Source organism: Alternaria metachromatica (assembly GCF_023757995.1).
Source record: "Alternaria metachromatica strain BMP 0045 chromosome Unknown scaffold_57, whole genome shotgun sequence".
NCBI lineage: Eukaryota > Fungi > Ascomycota > Dothideomycetes > Pleosporales > Pleosporaceae > Alternaria > Alternaria metachromatica.
This window is the reverse complement of record NW_026055548.1, coordinates 13,593-27,296: the sequence shown is the minus strand read 5'-3', so window position 1 is coordinate 27,296 and position 13,704 is coordinate 13,593. Positions and strand designations below refer to the sequence as shown.

At 51.9% G+C, this 13,704-nt stretch overlaps 6 protein-coding genes across 6 annotated transcripts; 2 read left to right on the top strand and 4 right to left on the bottom strand.

Moving 5' to 3' along the window:
- Positions 1-468: 468 nt before the first annotated feature.
- J4E83_010957 (uncharacterized protein) lies at positions 469-2,489 on the top strand (the record flags this gene model as incomplete). Its single annotated transcript, XM_049337835.1, has 4 exons — positions 469-715; positions 769-1,745; positions 1,895-2,282; positions 2,470-2,489. The coding sequence occupies 4 exons, from the start codon at positions 469-471 to the stop codon at positions 2,487-2,489; spliced, it is 1,632 nt and encodes a 543-aa protein (XP_049183045.1).
- Positions 2,490-2,618: 129 nt separating this feature from the next.
- On the bottom strand, positions 2,619-3,473 carry J4E83_010956 (uncharacterized protein; the record flags this gene model as incomplete). The annotated part of the gene is made up of 1 exon (XM_049337834.1): positions 2,619-3,473. One exon carries the CDS (start codon positions 3,471-3,473, stop codon positions 2,619-2,621), a length of 855 nt encoding a protein of 284 aa, XP_049183044.1.
- A 655-nt stretch (positions 3,474-4,128) lies between these two features.
- Positions 4,129-6,312, bottom strand: J4E83_010955 (uncharacterized protein; the record flags this gene model as incomplete). Its single annotated transcript, XM_049337833.1, has 7 exons — positions 4,129-4,326; positions 4,378-5,068; positions 5,116-5,408; positions 5,465-5,719; positions 5,789-5,922; positions 5,975-6,109; positions 6,162-6,312. 7 exons carry the CDS (start codon positions 6,310-6,312, stop codon positions 4,129-4,131), a joined length of 1,857 nt encoding a protein of 618 aa, XP_049183043.1.
- A 1,446-nt stretch (positions 6,313-7,758) lies between these two features.
- J4E83_010954 (uncharacterized protein) lies at positions 7,759-8,928 on the bottom strand (the record flags this gene model as incomplete). The annotated part of the gene is made up of 1 exon (XM_049337832.1): positions 7,759-8,928. The coding sequence occupies one exon, from the start codon at positions 8,926-8,928 to the stop codon at positions 7,759-7,761; it is 1,170 nt and encodes a 389-aa protein (XP_049183042.1).
- Positions 8,929-10,954: 2,026 nt separating this feature from the next.
- J4E83_010953 (uncharacterized protein) lies at positions 10,955-11,776 on the bottom strand (the record flags this gene model as incomplete). The annotated part of the gene is made up of 1 exon (XM_049337831.1): positions 10,955-11,776. The coding sequence occupies one exon, from the start codon at positions 11,774-11,776 to the stop codon at positions 10,955-10,957; it is 822 nt and encodes a 273-aa protein (XP_049183041.1).
- A 546-nt stretch (positions 11,777-12,322) lies between these two features.
- On the top strand, positions 12,323-12,813 carry J4E83_010952 (uncharacterized protein; the record flags this gene model as incomplete). Its single annotated transcript, XM_049337830.1, has 2 exons — positions 12,323-12,440; positions 12,488-12,813. The coding sequence occupies 2 exons, from the start codon at positions 12,323-12,325 to the stop codon at positions 12,811-12,813; spliced, it is 444 nt and encodes a 147-aa protein (XP_049183040.1).
- Positions 12,814-13,704: the final 891 nt, after the last annotated feature.

The following is a 13,704-nucleotide window of genomic DNA, read 5'->3' as shown; positions in this document are numbered from 1 at the left end:
GTGGGCTTGCATGGCCGAGCTGCATGGAAGCTGCATAGGCTGCTGCAGTAGAAGTCGAGCCGAAGGTGGAGATAATGTACGAAGTCGCTCGATGTAGTCTTCAAAGACTTACGTTGCCTACTGTTGGTAGATGGCTTTAGAAGCTGGTGTAGGTATCTGATCATTCTCCCACTCTCTACGTCATCTTTTTTCTTGTTGTTTACGGTGCGAGGGACGCGCCTTCCTCCTCATCTTCACCGTGCTTGGCACTTGCCGCTCGCCAGTACTCACCTTCATGAAGCTTCCCTCCCACCCTGCGCAGCGAAACTTCACTTTACTGCATGTATCTTTCTTTACCTCAATCTTCTCTCGCGGACGTTGCATTCGCTGCGTGCAGCACAAGGTCATCGCTTCGCAGCACTACCTGTTTCGCAGAAGGCTCCAGAGTACTAACCGGTGCTTGTACTTGTATCACGCGTCGCGCGCACGATGGATCCCGCCACTACCAAGGTCATACTTGGGCTCCATCGCGAGGACCTGAACGCCGCTCTCCAGAGTCTGTCTAAGACCAGCCATGACGACCGCGAAGGGGCCGCTTTCGCCGCGTTCCGCGATCAGCTACTGGGGGAGTGGAACAAGTTACACGATGCAGTCTTTACGCTCATCATCGTTCGGGAGGACAACGCTGTTCGAGAGGCCTTTACGCAGCACTCGGGTGAAGCGCAGCAGGCTGATCGTGAGTACAAGCGTTTTGATCATGGTACATGAATCAATACTAACACTATGAAGGCAACTACGAGATGGCTTGCAAATTTGCAGGTCTGCCGGTGCCTCAACGCCCTGCGGTATCGAACGATCACGGAGCACACAGAATCGCAGCAGATAAGCAGTCCGAAGGCGTGAACGGCAGGACACTCGCTCAAGAAGCTCCCCGCTTCAGCTCCGTTGGGACGCAAACGGCACCTACCAAGACCAAGCCTCCTGCCGGAAACAGCTGGTGGCCCGCCTTGTCATTGAACAGTTTCAAGCGTGCGCGCGTTGAAGATGCGGATGATGGAGACAAGAACTCATTCACACCATACACGCATGAATCTACACTCAAGAAACGGACCGCCTGCGTTGAGCCTGCAGCACTTAGGGAGGAAGATGACGGGCGAACCAAGCGAACCAAGCTTGGATCAGAGGCCAGCACTACTCTTACCAATGCTACCGCCAATGTCGCCTCGTCCGGCACAATCGGCAATGAAGATCATGGTCTCCCTGCAGCCGGATCCGGCACTACCATGTCTCGCAAATGTTCTGCGTGCTTGGACATGCACCCCATCCGAGACACAATCCAGCTTCAATGCAAGAACACTGGTGACGCTGAGGCTCATGCATACTGCCGCGAATGTCTCATTCACCTCTTCGAGACTTGCATTACAGATTCTTCGCAATTCCCACCGCGATGCTGTAATCAGATATTACCGGTCGTTGCCTGCATCCCGTATTTGCCGCCTGCGCTCTTCGCTCGATTTGTGGCCAAAAGAGAAGAACTGGAGACATCAAACCGAACGTATTGCAGTAACGCTCTCTGCTCACAATGGATCAGACCTGTCAACATCGTAGCAAACATCGCGACATGCCCAACATGCATCCACAGAACCTGCGAGACTTGCAAACGTGGGCAACATGATGGTCTTTGTCAAGACGATACGGATGTGAAGAAGCTCATGGATGTGGCCAAGGAGAAGCAATGGCAGACTTGCCCCAATTGCAACGAGATGGTAGAGCTGAAGGGTGGCTGTCTTCACATCACGTACGTACCTACGTCCGTTGCGCCTCTGATACGTTCAACTGACTTTTTAGATGCCGCTGCCAACACCACTTCTGCTACCGGTGCCAGGCGCCATGGCGTACATGCAATTGCGGAAAGAATGCGCGCCGCATTGCTGATACACCAGTACCCGCCAACATTGCCGCTCCAAACGTTGTCATTCCTGCGAATATGGCACCGCCCGTACCAACGTTCTTTGCTGCATCAGTGGCCGCCAACAATTCTCCCATCTACCCTGCAAATCCCGCTCACGTCGTGCCTTCTCCTGTCCCACCGTTTGGCTTTGCACCAGCAGTGTATGCCCCAGTACCGAACGCTCCCGTCTTTCAGCCTCAGCTACATGCCCCAGTACAATTTCAATCCTTCGGTCAGCATCCGCAGCAACAACGACTACCCGAGGCCGGCAAAAATGGGCAGAAATATGGCCACCCGAAGAATGACCACGAGTTCAAACGATTATACAAGAGTAAGGGCGTCGACACCAAATGTGATTACTGCGGGAACCAGGACCGCTGGGTCCATGGCTGTAACTTTAGAGGATGTCATCTACGCGTTTGTTGGCTATGCACGAAGCGCCACCATCCCAATTATACTACCACCTGAACGCCACTGTGTATCTCGAGCGCAACACATGTCAGGCCAAGAATTTCAGTCAACATGTTGCCCAAAGATAGGTCAAATACTACCTGCGTAGATAGATAGATATGTGGACACACATATACATGGCTCTCTTCAGACGCATGTACACAGACTCAGTAGGGCATAGCATGTTCGTCTATATAGAATCTAAATACCGCTGATGCAACTCTCATATCACAAATCTCTATTTCTTGACAGCAACCACAAACAACCTCGGATATCCCAGCAACACCTTCCCATCCACCAACTCCGGATACTCGCCTTTCAAACCCCTCTCATACTCCTCCAAAAACGCCTTCTTCGCCTCCTCCCCCTCAATCTTATTCAAATAAGGTTGCAACCCCGTCCCCTTAACCCACTCCACAATCGCGCCCGCATCCTTGAGCACATGCATATACTTTGTCCTCCACACATTAACCAAACTCGCCTCCCCAACCAACGCATTGTAAAACGCACTCGGCTCCTCAATCGGATCCAAATCCGGCCTTGAAGTATCCTTCAAATCCCCGATCTGCGTATCCGCAAAGGAGTCCGACCACGCTTTCCCGGATTGCAACGCCGTTTCGCGCATCATCCGGTGCGACGGCTCGTGATAGTTATCCGGTACTTGGATTGCTATTACGCTCCCGCTTTTCAGCGAAGAAAACAGGCGCGCGAGCGTGGGTATGCGTTCGGAAGACCGGAGCCAGTGGAATACCGCGTTGCTGAATAACACATCCACGTCCCCATCTGCTTTGAATGTTGCCAGATCCCCTCGCATAAAATCTACACTATCCTTTGCGTCGAACTCCGCAGTCGCCTTCTTCAACATGTCGGGGCTACTGTCCATGCCCGTGATGCGCGCAGAGGGAAACGCATCGAGGAGGACTTTCGTACTATTCCCCGGACCGCAGCCGAGGTCGTAGATACGCGGTGTTGAGCTGGTGATGTTGGGTTGGATTTGAGAGACGAGATCGTAGACGGCGCGGAGGCGCTCGTTGTTGAATTTGAGGTATTGGGTTGCTGACCAGTCTTTTTTTGGTGGGGGTTCTGTTGACATTTTGGAGGATGAGGTGCTGAAGGACTGGTGTTGTTGACTGTGATGGTTGTAGAGCCTTGGTCGTGGTTGGAGTGCTTTTTGTGATTGAGGGCCGTAGAGTGTGTGCCGTTGGTTAAATGGATACGATGTTGTGACGATGGTTGATAGACTGCGGATATGTATCCGCGGGTGGATTGTGGCTGGGCGGGCCGATTGAAGGGTTCGCGTACTACGGAGGAGTGGGGACGACATCTGCGCAGAATCTTTGCATCAGCTGCGGGAACGGCTAATGATGCTTGAGTAATGCTTGAGGTGATTAAGTATGTACAAGGAGTGACAAGCTCTTCGGAAAAGCGCCGTGCTGAGGTCTGGAAGCTCAGCGCAGCGAATCAGTTTGCATGTGTGGGGTACGAGGCTAGCGGATGGGGTTAAGATCGGCGTATGTCCGGGGTGACGCATCACCGAAGAGGTCTACAGCTTGCTCTCTGTAGTCGGAAAAGGCACTTTTGCAACTTCATGAAGCACATTTTTGTAGTGGGTCAATTTTGCTCCTGGTTATCAAAGAGGGCTCAATGTAGGTCCCGTCATGTCTTGCTACCACACATTACCTCATAAGGGAGAGGACACAAAGAAAGCTATCGACTCTGAAAACGAACTCGCTGAAGGCGCAAAGGCACTAGAATCGTGGAGGCATCATTCCCGGGGGACCCATCTTGTTACCACCAGACTTGCCCGCCGTGATCTCGGGATAAGCTGTGCTTCCATCGTCGTATTCGATCGGCTCTTCATCGTTTTCTGGCACGCGCGCGCTGGTGCTGAATACCTTGACTGAAAGAGTCTTTTGGTCAGGGAACTTGACACGTTCACCATTTTGCTAGAGGTATAAGTCAGTTTTGATATCAGCTTTGACGTTGAGTGAACTTACATCGTAAACATTCCAGGTCAGCTTCTCGGTCAAGAAAGGCACCACGTCGCTGGGCTCCAGGCTCTTCAAGCTCTTGTTCTCAATCTGCTCGACGAGATAAGGTGTGATACTTGTTGTACCGTTCATCAACTTCTCCGGCATTGAGGGATCTTTCTCGGCGTGCACGTCGTCGAGTCGCTCTGGCATCAACATCATCCAGCTTCCCACGTCGACAACTGGATCGGAGTTGAACATGCCACCGAGGGAGTACTTGACGATGAACGATGGTGGAAGTTTGGAAGCAATGGCTTGTGTCTCGATGATCCAATCGGTGTAGGTGCCGTTACTTTCCTCGAGTGTTTCTCCGAATGGCGTTGGCTTGGTACTCATGACTGTAACTTTGCTCTGTGCGCGCGCGCGCCCACTATACATCCTCGCGATCTGCGCTGTGACATCTGCCTGATAAGCTTGGTCTGACGCGAACTTCCAACGCTTCGTTTCCGGATAGGCATAACCTAAGACAGTGGTGTTGCGACAGTCGTTGAAGGTCATGAATTTGCCGGGATCCTTTCGGAATGGGAGGAGTTCAGTGTTTGCGTCAACGTCCTGGTAGTCGTCAAGATAGACGTTGCCGTGTGGCCCTATGCTTGACTTCTCCATCCAAAGATCGGGGTGCGCTCCCTGGTATAGTGCGAGTAGGCGGTCGACGTTGCTGACGGTTTGTTAGCTAATGTGATTCTAAAGATGAAGCGCACTCACGCATGATGTAACATGAAGAGGGGTTCGTATGACGAATACTCCAGCGGCCACATATGACCAGGTGTAGACGTGGTGGGATCGTAGCCACCGCCGATAACGCCGTGTATCCAACCATGCGGGTCTTCTAATATACTAGAGAATCGCGAGAAAGTGCTCGCTCGGAAAGCAACACCAACCTGAGATATCAGATTGGTGGACTGGCCATTGAAGGCACCAACAAACATCGATTGTCGCGATGTCGCATTGGCGGTCGCGTCACTCGGCCATCGTATCGTCGAACTCATAGAGGCCCACTGCAGGGTAGATTAGATATCTTTTACCACGAACTTCCAAGATTGAAATTGCTTACCTTTTGATCAAAGCCAGTAGGTATGGGATTGAACTTGTAGGAATACAGCGGATTTGACACCACTGTCAGACTGCCGTCCGTATCCGTTACCGCTATTTCGGGCGCTGTAAAGAAGTCGGGAACGGGGCCAATAGTGGTACCCTGGGCCCAGTCCCAATAAGGTATGCGGAATTCATTTGCTGCCTTGAGATACCGTTCGATCTGATCGGCGGGTGCTTTTTTGGCGATATCGTAGACATGGCTTGACAGTGATTGCTGCGATCAGTCAGTACCATCGTCGTTATTCCTTCAAGAAAATTGAAGGCGTGACAGTATGAAGCTCACCTCGAATAGCGCAAGGTACGGGCGATGCCAACCTAGGAACAACTCATTGCCATGCGGGCAGTAGCCAGCCTTGCCAATCTTGTTCTTCTTTCCCGGTGCATCACCCCAAACATCGTAAGGCCTTCCATGTATCGCTAAGAATTATGTTAGTAATTGATGAACCATGCTGACAGCGGATGCACTCACATGCAATACCGTAGAATGAGTTGGGATTGTTCTGGGAAGTTGTATGAAGTTGTCGCAGCGCCAAGATGTAAAGACTCCATTGGTCTGGCGCGTTGTTCTTCAAGTCTCTCACTTCTCGGCGCACATAGACGTTGCCTGTGAAAAGTTAGCGGTGATCAATACACGTGCGGGCTAGCTGAGTACTAACCGTTTTCATCCCGCGACTTCACTCCGGTCACCACGCCCACTGTGGACTGCCGAACGGCGTGAGGGCTCTTCTTTTCCGATACAGGCGTGCACGTGACGTATGATATCAAAAGCCACGGTATTAGATATCGAGCGAGCCACGGCATGAGCATGGTGAGCGACTGTCGCGTCAAATGAAGGGTATATCTGCGGAGAGCCGGTCAGAGGGGAGCAGAGAGACATGTATTTGTACATCAGAGCCTGCAGTCCCTGCGTGTAAAACAGACTAGCCACATTGAGGTCTATGCGGTGAGAGTGAGTGACGATCGCGCCTGTCATCCACAGTTGTGATACTAGGTTTAGGAGCCCAAGATGAAAGCAACTGGATGTCGCATAGGATGCAATACACCAGCAGAGCGTATTGTGGACCAGAATTGTTGGCCTCTCAGACCTGTGTTGTTGTTGTGATGACAAGAGATGTGGTAGCGAAAACGTGCCCTGAACCAAGGAATTTGCTGGGTGAAATGTGACGCACTCACCTTGTGACGCGATGAACACGAGAAATACAGCACGAGAAATGTGAGTTGCCCGCTGCTATGGGAGGATATACCGCTAATGCAGCAACGCAGTATGAGAGAAGGCGTGGCGGGTGCGTTGTAAGTTTACCTTCCCGCTGGCGTTCTTCTAGAAGCGGAAAAGAGAGATGCGACGATGACAGTTGGCGACTTAAATTACAGGGCGAAAGCTAGCGATTGAGATAGAAAGAGAGCGTGTGATGTTTGAGTCGAAGGTGCATCGACGAAAGAAGCATCGTCAAGGGGTTTGTTGACGTGCCAGAAATGTGCTTTTCTGATCACGACCTCGTCTCTCCCGCACCGGTAGTTATCAAGTCGTAGGAGCACAGAATAACATCGCTCCAAGGTTTTCGCGAATTGCCGTTGTGTGAAACATCAGCCGGATACATTACCGCAAGCAATCTTACATAGTTTCGACCGCGGTTTCGGAACGCATGCTGTCTGTCAACGCTGAATATGGTTCGCACGACGCATAAGCTTTTCAGCCTAATCCACAACTCAATATACAGACAAAAGATGGTAGGGCCATTTGTCGGCGTTCGGTAACACCCGCGGATCTCTGCATTCAATGTTGCACGGCGCGTGGAGCAATGCGCAACATGCTGTGTACCCCGCGCGGCTACGTGTCTGACTGACGGAGATTTCCCAAAATGAATCCGCTGAAGGAGATGTCGCGATTATCGTCTCCACAATCCTAGCTTTTCCGTTAATATATCGTGCCGTTTGAGGCTCCACAAAGCACCGACGCGCCTAGCGGATGCTTACGGCGACCGACGGCGGGGGATAAGCCAAACTGATTCGCATACATGGAAGTGGAACGTTGCAAGACTCCGGAAATAGTTGATTGCTGATTTGAATGGTTCCTAATTAAGACGCTAATACAGGTCATTCGTGCCGCTAGCCGTAGCTGACTGCGTTGTGCATCCTGATACAAGTATTCCGCATAGGACCACATGCGCAAACCGCCTGGCGGTCATCTCGTTCATTACATCGTGTGTATCGTCAAAGTGCCAGTCGAAATACTGGAAGTACCCGTTCGTGGGTTTAGATGTCGTTATATCCGAGAAGTGTCTTTGGCAGATCTTTGTCCGCGACCGCCCAGGCCCAGGCACGACCTGCCTCGCCACACCACAAGGAAGATGGGTCTTCCGATTTCTCAAGCATACCGTCTTTGGCCATCGACTTGATCTCATGGCCTGTGGTGTACGTCAAGAAGTGTTCGAATTGCTTTCCGTCTAGAGCGAGAGCGTTCCCGGTGATGCCGTGACAGAGACATGGCTCCTTGGTGAGCAGGCCTCTTTCCCAGATGCATTCTCTAGCCTTTGCGACAACCCGATCCATGCGATCTCGGAGTCCTGGGAAATATTTTCGGATTGAGAGAATGGAATTGACTACACCCGGTGCTCCGTGACAGACTTCAACAAGCTTGTCACGACCTGGTGGGAGAGATGAAGGGAAGTTGCCGCTCTCGTATTGATAGCTGAGCAAGGCGCCTAGTTCGGCCTCCAGCTTAGACGCCCAGGAAGGGTCGGTGAGCACGATCTGTGTAATGATACCGATTGCGCCATGAACGGCACCCACGTATGCCTTCCCATGCCACTTCCAGGGACGCGGGCTTTGCATGATGTTCTCGATGACCTCATCGGCCGTGTCTTCGATGAGCTCGGTCACGTCCTTGTTGTGAGCGAACGCCCCGCGGACCAAGCGGAGGAGGTACAGATAGCCAGCGCGACCGTATAGCCATTCGTTGGAGGTCTCATCCTCAAGCATGACTGCAGCATGATCGCAGAGCTCCTTTACAGTGTCTGGGTCTTGTGCAGTCACGGCGTACAGGGCAAGCAGAGACATGATGTCGTTGGAGATACCGCATTTCTTGGGAGATGGTGGCGGGAACTCCTTGATATGAGCCTGAGCTTGTTCGATGTAAGCCGCAGACCATGTGTTCAAGGGGTAGTCATCCAGCTTAAGATCCGGGTAGATGTTGTGCAGGGCATAGAAGAGGTAGGCTACCGAAATCGGTCCGTAGTATAGACCACCGCCTGGGGGTACATGATGCGGAGGATAGTCGGTAATCAATCGATCCAATGACGCTAGCAGCTGCTTGTGAGGATCTCGTCGTGCCAACGGCGCATCATTTCGAAAATAGCGGGGTATCGAGGGAGGCGGTGCTGCTTGTGTTGCCGAATCTGCAGGCGGCGCGCCGTCTTCGGACATGATGATTAGAGTATATTGAGTCGAGTTGATTCAAATCTCTCGTTGGAAAGCGAACGGGTAAAGTTGGCGCAGATTTAGGCATGCGCGAGTGACGGAAAGGTGTGAGATCGTAGCTGCCCGACTGTGACGTCAGCGGGGCTAGTCGTCGGTGATTGGTCAGCTGCGGCAGTCGCAGGCTAGAACGAAAATTAACAAACATCACACTAAGAACTCCATGTGCTGTGCTGGTGCAATCTCGAAGTTTCTAAGTTACCTGAACTATGGGGTATCTGAAATGTTGTGTGGTATCGTACATCTCCTTCTCATCTGATGCTGTGATCAGTATTACTACATTGACTCATAACATTCTTCCGTCTAAATTCGACGCCTGCGTCTCGTACAGTTACAATATTCATCACATCTCGCTGATTCCATATATCACAGCGGCTTCTGGTTTAATATGATCATGATGAAAGAAAGGACTAGCCGTGGGCAGCATGGCCTGGCCATGGTATGGGCTCAGCGGGAAGCTCAGAGAGACGTGCCATCGAGTCGTTGCGATGGAGTTCATGCTGGCCTATCTCTCGACTGTCCAGCTGGGGTGGATCTTCTGGTTCCGTGATCGAGTCTGCTCTATACAGCGCTGCGATTTTCTGCTGGAATTGGGTGGATGCTTTCCCTGGATGCAGTCAGCACTATGTACTGAAGATCGAAGCGTAACGCGTGGACTTACTTGATAACTGCGATGTCATATCGTCACCGACTAAAGGAGAAGGATATGTGGCTGCTTTGTATACCTTCGTCCGCCGTCTCTTTCGTAGGTAGAGGAGTATAGCGGCGAGCAATGCGCACAAGATGACTGTGCCTAGCACGGCGCCGACCACGGGCGCTACGATTGACGACTGAGCGTGGCCAGCTGATACTGGTGCGTTGATAGACGGTGTCGCTGTGTCTGACGAGCTGGATGTAACAGTCTCCGACAAGGGCTCTTCTAGGCTGGATGTAGACCCAGTATCAATGGATGACCCAGAGGCCGTTGGAGAAGCTATCGAAGGAATCGTCGCGGTGATCGATATCATCAAGACCGATGTAATTGGGGTAGGCGATAATGGATGTGAGGCTACTCACGGTCAGCTCTTACAAACGCCCAACATACTGGGTGTACGTACATCGGCCTGGAGTCCGGTCCTTGTCGGCAGGACAGGTACTACCTGGCATGCATGGGTCTATCGTGCAGCAGCCACGGAAGTCGTTGCACTTGTAGAACACGCCTCCCTCCGGACATGAGCCATCGTCTCTTCCTCGAAGTGCGGGTATCATTATGTTAGGTTGGATTTTTTGATCGATGAATGATGACGATAGGACAAGAGCGACCAGATATGAAGGTGCGACCACGACCATGATCAAGCCTCATTAGCATGTTTGCATCAAACCATCATCAGACGCAAAGGCAGTGCTGTCGTAGGCCGCCGAGGCGACGCAAACAAAGCGGTGCATCGCAAGGGTGCTCCTTACTGCGCTTCCACGTGAAACGCTCTGCCCGATGCAGCCATGAGGTCAAAGAATTATTGACGCTGCTCTTTGTGTGCCTATAAACGTCGCACGGAAGCTCAACTCATCCTCAGGGGTCGCGTGTGTCGATTTATTAATGAAATCGTGGGATGATCTCGGATGCAGAAGTAGCTAGCCCCACCGCCAGCGGCCCCGACTTCCCCTTCTCGCGTAGAAGCTAATGACACCATCACCAACAACGCCACAAATATTGCGAACGTCGCCCAGCCATCGCATTCCACACGAATTATTGACACTTCTCACATGATGCATCCGGGGAGATTCGTGCACGCGTAATTGCACACATCTCGGTGGTCTGGCCAGGTCATGTCACGCGACTACGCGTACCGATTCGCAACAGCACTACGCGACGCTATCTCGGGCTGGCTGTCCACGGGTGTGGACGACAATTTGATTGCATCACAAGGAATGCGAGTGTCGAGAGGAAATCTATTACGCGGCAAGACGCAACACTTCGACAAATCTTGACAGACCTTTAGATACCGTAGACAAGCTTCTCAGCGCTGACAGGTCGCATCCACGGTTCAGTGCGGATGGCACGTCTTTCCTCCATACCACCCGCAACAAGCAACTGGAAGTCATCCTGAACCACGCTTTCTAGACCACCCGGCATCAATCTGATCGGAGCTGGACTCAACGCGGAGTCCATACGACCGTTGAGCCATGCGTAAAACGCCACCGCGAACCCACGCGCAGTTGGCGATCGTCGCACAGTGAAGCCGTGGTATTCGACCTCTTCGCCCAAACCCTCCCACACTGCGCCGTAACTTGGCTTAACCGAAATGTTGGGCGCCTTCCAAGCTCTGCCTTCGCGAGATCGGGCAATGGCTACCTTTCCGTTGCGTGCGGGGGTCGAACATATGCGCTCGACGGAGGTACCCTCAGAGATGCAATCGAATGCATAATGAATGCCAACACCTCCTGTGAGCTCTCTGATCCGCCCTGACCAACGGAGGTCTCGATATTCCACGGGAGCATTATACCCGTAGGGCTTCGTTTTGAGAGACTCCCATCGAGCTTCACTAGCGACGCCGTACAATCTGATAGCTTTGCCGCTGGAATCAGCGCTGAGTCTTACCATATGCGCGGCATATAGTGCCACTGATGTTGATGCGCCGTAGATGAGAACGTTGGTTATATCAGGTCCATCTGCTTCGTTGTGTGTGACCCTCCAGTCTGGGTGCTCTTGAAAGACTTGGTCGCGATCGTAAGCAAACGGAGCTTGCAGCCCCAGCCGGTACCATATCGCTTGCGCGGCCGTGAGAGCTACGAGGCTCACACCAACAGCCTGCTCCATAGTGACTGGCTTAGGTATTCTCCAGACTAGATCCCCCGGTGCGACAACAAGTTCTGCGAATGCACCTGGCCGGTCATTGACGCTGCAAGCACCTTACAAAAATCTTCCGATCTCATCGTCGACGCAAAGGTTCGCCTCCACGGGCACATGAACATCTCCACGCTGCAGCATGTCGCAGCACCGGAACCAGTAAGTAGGAATTGAAGATTAGTAGGCTCGGCCCGTTGGCGGCACGAAACATCCGATGCACCTCCACTCTATGTGAAGATGTGATGTGGCTTTGCGCCCCCACAACCCCTGTCTAGTCCGTTTCAAGACCATCCAGACCGCAAATTTCCTGACACTGCGTAATTGGTGGTACGTGTGTCTGTGGATCAACTCGTCCTTTTCATGTAAATGGAAAAACACATTACCGTGATGGAAGTGGCAGGGGATGAGAATGGGGTTGTTGTTATATATGATACTCGATCGCTGTGGCCAAGCAAACCCGCTTCACCCCATACTCACAACACCACACGCTCGTTACCCAGCATCTACATCAGAATGATGTTCACCAACTACTCTATCGCAGCAGCCTTCATGCTAGCCACAGCCGTCACAGCAACCCTCGACCCTGCAACCTCCAACACAAACGGCAGCTACCCTTCAGCCCCCTCCTGCTCACGTACGATCCCCACCCCTCTGTCTTCCCACTCACTAACTCCATGCTAGCTATCAAAACAAGCAAAGCCATACAAGCTGCAGAATGCAGCCACAACACCCGCACGTCCGGCCAGACTTTCGCCGTCTTCACTCAGGACCACCAGTACGACGGTAACCACGGGTGGCCGTACGGCACGTGTGAAGCGTATAACTGTGCACCGGGGCAAAAGATGGGTAAGAAAGCGGGGACTTGGACGTTCTTTTGGGCGAAGGCGGGGGTTGAGGGCGAGGAAGAGGGCGATGGGGCTGGGTGCATTAAGAGTCCGAAGGACGGGAGTTGTGGGTGTGAGAACTCGGATGGGACTTTCGTGTACAAGGGGACGAACTGCAAGTAGGGGTCGGGGTGTTGTTGAGAGAGGACTGGCTGAGACGTCTTTTTCCATTACTTTGTACACACATATTTGAGCTGGAGCTCGTCAATGAGATCTTTCTACCTTTCAGTGTGGAAATGCGAAGTGCCGTGCTTCTTCCAAGAAGTTGACGACCTGGATCTTTTGGAACTGCAGAATGACGGAAGTTCAAAGGTCGGGCTTTCGAACCCATGTGTTTTATAGTCTTGATCTGGAATTTTCTTCTACTTGAATTCCTTCATGTCCGAAGAGACAGAATCATGAAAGACTGAACGGGGCTTTTTCGAAGGAACGCACCAACATGGATTGTGGCAATCGTTTTTTTTTTTGGGCTTGCAGAGGAGGCACCGTACTGTAATAGAGAGGAAGAGGGGAACACAGCGATGCATGCATGGAAAATATACGGGCGTTTGAGCGCTTTGACAATACAGGCGACATACACAACCGAGCATGAAGTTTTGAGGGCGAACAAACGAGTATAGATACCCAGCACACTTCAAGCTCATGAGGCGTGCGAATCCGAGTTTTGAATATTGGGCAAATAGTCAGTTGTGAGCGCGGTAACATCCTGAAGTCGACCTTATGCACCATGTCTGGCTGAAACAGCCTTGTGACAGCGAAGCCGAGCCATGGGAGGAGAAAACATGGTTTTTTTTAGTGGCAGTTCAAAGTGCCAGAATCTAAGGCTTGCGATTCAGTTGCCCAAAGGACATGAGCTGTTGGTAAACTGTTTTGAACAAAGCAAGAAGGCATATATCCATGGTCATGATACTTGTTACAAGAGAGCCGGCAACATGGTCCAGCTCCGAATCCGTTTTGGTAATGAATAATGGGGAAGAAGTTGAAGAACGAGAGTCTGGAAGCAAGGAAAAGAAG